Source organism: Saccopteryx leptura, chromosome 1 (genome assembly GCF_036850995.1).
Source record: "Saccopteryx leptura isolate mSacLep1 chromosome 1, mSacLep1_pri_phased_curated, whole genome shotgun sequence".
Classification (NCBI taxonomy): domain Eukaryota; kingdom Metazoa; phylum Chordata; class Mammalia; order Chiroptera; family Emballonuridae; genus Saccopteryx; species Saccopteryx leptura.
This window is the reverse complement of record NC_089503.1, coordinates 233,868,707-233,876,329: the sequence shown is the minus strand read 5'-3', so window position 1 is coordinate 233,876,329 and position 7,623 is coordinate 233,868,707. Positions and strand designations below refer to the sequence as shown.

General features: G+C 43.0%; 1 protein-coding gene across 5 annotated transcripts in view; it reads right to left on the bottom strand.

Moving 5' to 3' along the window:
* Window positions 1-4,201: 4,201 nt before the first annotated feature.
* Window positions 4,202-7,623, bottom strand: part of CLCN3 (chloride voltage-gated channel 3) — a 90,965-nt gene continuing 87,543 nt past the window's right edge. For all 5 annotated transcript variants that reach the window (XM_066387884.1, XM_066387882.1, XM_066387886.1 and 2 more), the window contains one exon: window positions 4,202-7,165. In XM_066387884.1, the coding sequence (XP_066243981.1) occupies window positions 7,007-7,165 (159 nt within the window). In that variant the 3' untranslated portion in view covers window positions 4,202-7,006. The remainder of the gene's footprint in view (window positions 7,166-7,623) is intronic.

Sequence of the window (7,623 nt, the reverse complement as noted above, 5' to 3'; positions counted from 1 at the left end):
TTAGAAAGTCATCTTCGAATGTCACAGGAAGCCCCTACTAATGCCTGTGGATAACCAGACCGCTGTCCTCCCAGGGAGTCCTGCTGCAGTATTTATTTATTTATTTATTTATTTATTTTCATTTTTCTGAAGGTGGAAACAGGGAGAGACAGCCAGACAGACTCCCGCATGCGCCCGACCGGGATCCACCCGGCACGCCCACCCTGGGGCGACGCTCTGCCCATCCTGGGCGTCACCATGTTGCGACCAGAGCCACTCTAGCGCCTGAGGCAGAGGCCACAGAGCCATCCCCAGCGCCCGGGCCATCTTTGCTCCAATGGAGCCTTGGCTGCGGGAGGGGAAGAGAGAGACAGAGAGGAAGGAGAGGGGGAGGGGTGGAGAAGCAAATGGGCGCTTCTCCTGTGTGCCCTGGCCGGGAATCGAACCCGGGTCCTCCGCACGCTAGGCCGACGCTCTACCGCTGAGCCAACCGGCCAGGGCTCCTGCTGCAGTATTTAACATGGGCAACTAAGAAGGTCTTTTTGAGACGAGCTGATAGCTGCAGCTTTAAGGACGGGATTTCTGGAGGGTGGAAAGGGTAGAGAAGGAAACTGACGTCTCTACCCAGCACTCTCCAGAGTGGCCCCCAGGAAACAGCACATTAATAGCATCTCCTGGTGACTCAGGTCTTCTCCCCACAAATAGTACAGTTCTCTGGTTCGTTCGGATGATTTTTTAGAACAGTTCTCTACTGACTCACTCTGTAGTTACTAACCAATATTGCATAGTATATTGATACAGTGTATAGTATAATGTAGTCTACAAATCAGTACACCATTAACTTAGATTTTAGTTTTCCATTGCATATCACTTCATTGGACTTGTAGTACAAATCAATGGATAGCTGTTTTACCAGATTCTTCATTAAACCTGACAAAACATCCTTCACTTTAAAGAGAGGAAACCATGAAAAACAAAAGGGCAAACTTTGTGGATTAGGCCAGAGCCTATAAGCTCCCATTCATATGAAGTTCAAGAAAAACAGTCAGGTCATCCAGTTTAGTCCCCACATTTCGTAGAATTGATTTGACTCGCCCAAAGTACTTCTGTTGAAGAGTTAGTCTCCAGTTAATGTGAGCTGTGTACTTAAACAGATATTATGTGATAATGTTTCTGATAAAAGCTATGAGTGGACTTCCTAAGGAATCACTTCGTCAGGATTTTTGCTTGAGTAGCATGCCTCATCCCCAGTTACGCTGTGAGCTTTTAAGAACATACATTTATGAATATAGAGCCCACTCAGTAACACAAACGTGTGACTACATGTGGCTGGAGAAAAAACAACCAGGGAAAGAAGACTGGTCTTGTTTTAACCTCAAGTTGGCCATCAACCCTACTATCACCTTTCCCAAGTGTCGCACCTCCCCCACCCTGGTTATTTCACTGAGAAAATAGAAGCAATCACTGGTAACTTCCACAAAATCTCACCACACTGCTAACTACCCAATTCTCATTCTTATGAGTGTTGCTTAATATCCCACTGTGTGCCCGAGATGCCATCTCTCAGCTACTCAAGGACCTTTCTCAGGTCATCAGTATTCCTTTACACATTCACATCAACAGTGAAAGCTAGAATCCCCTGCATCTTCCAACACCCACAATAGCACATCCCTTTCCTGAAAAATTCAGCAAGAACTGTTAATAGCTACCTTTCATTCCTCCCAATCTCTGGCAAACCTACTCCAATCAAATGTGCCTGATCTCACTGAAACTGCTTTGGTCACTTACCAGTCATCTCCACGATGGCCAATGTTCAGTCCTCATTTACATTACCTATTGGCAACACCTGACAGTTGGTCCTCCTTAAAATTACTATTCATTTGGCTTAGGAGATGATTACCCTTCTCTTAATGTACCCCTCCCCACCCTATCTGGCTGACTGCTCCTGCTTTTGCTGGTTCCTCATGTCAAATCTAAACATACATATGCACTGGCCCTGGCCGTGGTAGCACAGTTGGTTGGAGCCTCATCCCAATACACTAAGATTGTGGGTTTGATCCCAAGTGAGAGCACATTCAAGCATCGACCAATGAATGCACAAAGTGGAACAAAAAATTGTTTCTCCCCCCTTCCTCTTTCTAAAATCAAGTAATTTTTAAAAATTTAAAACATATATATGTGGGCCCTGGCCGGTTGGCTCAGTGGTAGAGCGTCGGCCTGGCGTGTGGGGGACCTGGGTTCGATTCCCGGCCAGGGCACATAGGAGAAGTGCCCATCTGCTTCTCCACCCCTCCCCCTCTCCTGCCTCTCTGTCTCTCTCTTCCCTTCCCACAGCCAAGGCTCCATTGGAGCAAAGTTGGCCGGGGCGCTGAGGATGGCTCTGGCCTCTGCCTCAGTTGCTAGAATGGCTCTGGTTGCAACAGAGTGACGCCCCAGATGGGCAGAACATGGCCCCCTGGTGGGCATGCCGGGTGGATCCCGGTCAGGCGCATGCAGGAGTCTGACTACCTCCCCGTTTCCAACCTCAGAAAAATACAAAAACAAAACAAAGCAAACCCAAAAAAACCATACATATGTGTTCCTGACCAGGTCGTGGTGCAATGGATAGAGCGTCGGCCTGGGACATGGAGGACCCAGGTTCGAAGCCCCGAGGTCACCAGCTTGAGTGCAAGTTCATCTGGCTTGAGTGTGGGATCATAGACATGACCCCATGGTCTCTGGCTTGAGCCCAAAGGTCAATGGCTTGAAGCCCAAGGTCGCTGGCTAGGCTGTAGCCCTCCGGCCCCATTAAGGCACATTTGAAAAAGCAAACAAAAGACCATATATATACACACACACACATCAGTGCTCAATTCTTTTCTGTCCACTTAATCCCATGGTGACTGGAAATCTAAAAGATATTTAAAACAATGTCAAAACCCAATATTCCTCTGTACACATTCCAATTCTATTCTTTGTGCCATCTTTCCCACTTCTCTCAGTGGTCATCTCATTGTTCTGTACTCAGGCCAAAAAACTTGGAGACACCCTTTCTTTCTTTTTTTATCACTCCACATTCAAGCCATCATTAGCAAATCTTGTCTTCTCCACTTCAAAATATCCAGAATCCAACCACTTGAACCACTTCCACTAGCTCATCAGATTCAAGCCTCTAGCATAACTTACCTAGATTATTCCAAGAGCCTTCTGAGTGGTCTTCCTGCTGCCACCCCTGACCCATTATAGTCTCCCAGCAAAGTAGCCAAAGATCAGGTCACTTTCTGCCTCACTGGCATCCCATTTTATTCAGAATAAAATCCAAATTCCTACAAACCCGACCTCTTTCCTCATCTTACACCCTTTCCCCTCAGCCAGTGGCTGTCAGATGCTCCTCCTCTTCAAGATGTCCACATGCATTTCCTCCTCCTTTCAGAAAACGGTCCCCTCTCACCTCCTTTACTTTTCTGCTTAAATGTCACCTTATACCCAAGGCCATCTTTGATCACTCCTAAAAACACAGCACCGTCCCCAATACTTTTTTCCTTTGGCGTTTTTATCTGGTTTATGTCTGTAACAACGTGCGGCACATAGGAATCGTCTTGTCGAGTCCACTGAATCCGTGATATTTATCACTATCTGACATACTATATACATCCATGTCTCTCCCTGCTGGAATGTAAGCTTCAAGAGCAGAGGATAATGCCTAGCACTCGCACGTGGGAGGTGTTCAATAAATAGTGAATGATCAAATAAAACGATAAAAGATTCTTGACTTTTTAGCAGTGTTTTCCCCTTTACTAAAAGTTAAACATTAGTATACTACTCTTTCTTTAAAAAAATCTTTTAATAATTCACATGTTACCACCTTTAGGTAGTTCTCTTAGCACATTTGCAAGGTAAAATTTTAAAATGTAAACCACTGACATGTTTTCCTTTCATGCAAATAGCATATTTCCTCTTTTTTTGCAAATCATGGTTTGAAACTAAAAGGAAATGAAATCTCTGTCAACCGCAACTTGCACTCACATGGAGGCCCCGTACTAGTGTGGAGCTCCCACGTGTACACACACCCTGCGAGCAGTCCAGCCCCTGCGGCTCTGTGGCTCCTTGCTGGCAAAGTGCGGACATGGCCGTGATCTGCAGGAAGCGTGGGGGCTGCGTGTGCCAGGCACACAGGCCTATGTGGCATCGAGCAGTGCAGTGGGAGGGCTGTTACAGATGTAATTAAAGGTCAAACCACACGTTGTCATATAGATTTTAATAGATATTCTGATTCACTCATCACAGTAATCACTTTTACTGTAATGATATGCAGCTTTACTACGCCAGTATAAATAAAATCAGATAAATACAGCTCTAGGCAACATCACAGATTAACAAACTAAGCATTCTTCATGAACCAAAACTGAAAACAATTATTAAGAAGAGATGCTGACACCCTTGCCCATTCCCATCATACCTTACACTTCTGCCCATTCTCATCATACTTCTCAAAAATGGTACTCAAAATGGTGCTCTGCTGATTATATTAGTTAATCTGCCAGTCAGGCTCATATATTTCATGGTCTTCACTATTCAGTTTGGTTAAGAAGCAGACACACCTCAACATATTAAAAAGAAAAAATGGAACAGGTAGGAATACCAAAGAAAACCACTGAATGCATAAAAATATGGCACTTTTCCTGTATTTCAGCTGTAAGACACATCAGGGGTAGAATACACTAAAAAGAAAACTCATATCCACCTCGACTATTCCCCCTGAAACGGCAGTCTCTGAAGCAGGCTGAGCAGTGAAAGGAAGACCTAAAATCAAGAAGGAAACATGGAAAATGAACTCCATGTGATCTTTAATGCTATCTTCAAAGACACTCGCTTCTCCTTTGAAGGCCTGTAACTGAGGACAAGCAATTAAGGTATTCAATAGCTGATGCTGAGAATTCACACTGGAGCAGTGCCTTGCACAAGGCAAATGCACTTAAGCTGCAGATTAGAGACTCAGAACTCTCTGGGAGAAATGAAGTCACTCTGGATGCTCAAACAAACCTTGAAGGGGCCATTAAGAAAACCTGAAGCCTGTCAAAGTGGCGAAGTGTCTTGGACAAAATATACATACTAGTTTTAGGCAGATAGTAAAACTAAGACTATTTCACAAAATGATTAGTTTTGCTCAACTTTCAACTGTCATGCTACTATGGCTTCATGATCTTTTAAATCTTCAAGATTTTACAGATCTTATATGATCTTACAGATACATTATCATTAGAAACTAGGAAGTGAAGAATCACTTCCAAAATGGCAGCTCATTGCCAGTTTTTCCAGAAAATGTCCGCAAAAAATTCAATTTCCAACCAAAAATGCATAATCACAGAATATTTAGGCCAGTCCTTCACGTAACCTGCCTTTGCCGATAGTTAACTAAGACCATGATTAAGACAGATATTTCCAAAACCAAAAATCCCCAACACACCCTGGTACATTTTCAACTCATCCTGTAGAAATGTGAACTGTGCTAGTCCAAACCTCACCGAAGACTTCCGGATGAGACAACCCAGAGAGTTACAGGTTATGCTCAGATTACAATTTAACAGCTACCTTTGCATTTTTATTGTTTTCATTCTATTTCTTTTTAAAGGTAGACACTATTTAGCATGTTATTTAAAACTGCAAAGTGGTTTGTAGTGCTTCATCTTTCCAGCTAATGAGTCGGATGGACAGGTCAGTAGATACAGTCCAGGGGACAGCAGTGAAAGGTCAGGAAAGGGTGTGCGTCCACACCGGGTCACAGAGGGACCACTACAGCTTTTCACCCCTTCTTCCCATCGTAAACTTTGTTCACATCTCTCCATCTGTCTAAGTCTGAATTAGTCTATAAAAATCACATTAAAAAGGTAAAATTATTTAAGTGAGATACTAACTGATCTGTATTTTATAAATTTTAATCCATAAAAATATAAATAAGAATGGTAAATTTTTAAGAAAAGAAATATACATTTAGTGCAAGTTATGAATTACATTTCTTCTCCAGTGTCAGCAGTAAAATATCTTGAGGAAAGAAAGAACTGACTGATCTAATTTCAAGGGAAAAAAAATTCCAGTGTTTAAACATGCAGTTAATACCAGATACAGCTAAACAGTATTTCCTTCTGTTCTCTGCCAAAGCTGCAGCACTGTCCCTTACGCTGAGCAGCACTTGCACACTGTAGTCGTTTCAGAAAGAGAAAATATGTGTAAAACCAGGTTATGTTATCTATACAGTCTGAGAGGAGAAAAAAAAAGAAAGAAAACTTGAGCCTTACAAGTCACATTTCATTGTAGATCCTGAACCACACAGCACATAAGCTGAGAGATTTCATTCATGCTTACTTCAGTATGTCACCTGATTGGTCAGCCTTTGTTGTGGTACATGTGTCTGCTCCAAGCATTTAGTGATGGTACAAACGATATGGTTAGTGGCACAGGACATAACCCCTCCTTGTGATGAAACCTTGGTAAAATCACAGTACATCTCAATATGAGAAAGGACTGCTTCAAAAGGGTACACCAATTTAAAGAGGCTTTGTTACAGCGAGAGAGAAAGAAAGAGAAGCTCTTCTGGAATGTAGAAAGGTAATGTTTAACTATAACAATCCATGAATTGAACAGAACAGTTCTGATTTAAAAAAGGGCAAGACCTGCAGTCTTACAGATGGCTCAATTCAAAGTAATCCCCCCAGAAACAGGGACCGATGATGCATCTCTGCGACGCTGGAGCTACAGGCGGGCGCTGCGGGCTCGTGTCCTCTCCTTGGGGGCTCAGGCCTGCACTTCCACGGCTCGTCCTCAGCTGAATGCATCCAGCGCAGAGCAACAGGAGCGGCTCACTGCTTTCCTCGGACGGGAAATACCTCCCTCATCTCCTTCTCTCTCTCCTTTCCCTCCCCAAACAATTCCTCCATTGCACCAGCATCATTTGCAAACCATGTTGCAATAGCCTGGCTTTTATATTTCCTTTTTTGTTTGTTTTTTTGTTTTGTTTAAAGGAGAAATATATGTAGACGACTCCCTCGGGTTACAGAGTTGTGCTATTCAACAAACGAACTTCCTCTTCTGTCTCCTCTCTCCCCTCATCTGCGGGACTCAGTCGAACATTACTGAAGCGGGGTCTTGGTTTGCCGTCTGGGCCATATGACGGAGGATATCTTTTTTTGTTATAATGCCAAGGAGGCGCCTGAAAGGGATAAACAGAAGACCGCCATTAAAATAGAAGGGAAAAGACAAAGAGAAGCTACATTTATAGCTATGTCCTTTTTGTTGACAGGAATAGAGCAAAGCAAGCAGCCTGATTCTGTTTTCTCAGAAAGTGTTTTATTGGTAAAGGTAATCAAATGATCCAGCAACCATCCTTTGATATAAAAAGTAGTATGGTCACTAATAGTACAGTCCTTTCCACTGAGACTCTCAATGAAGTGGAACTATTTGATTAATGTATGCCAACAAAAAAGTAACAAAAAACAGCAGGACGTATAAACAAGAAATGATACTGATCCCTTTTGAGAATGAATATTCATTCCCATCACACCAAGAAAGCAGTCAAATATCTGATGACCAAATCCTCTCAATAGTCCACTTTAAAAAAAACACCACAATTAACTTTTAAAAAAGAGATTGACCAGTTGTATGCAGAAT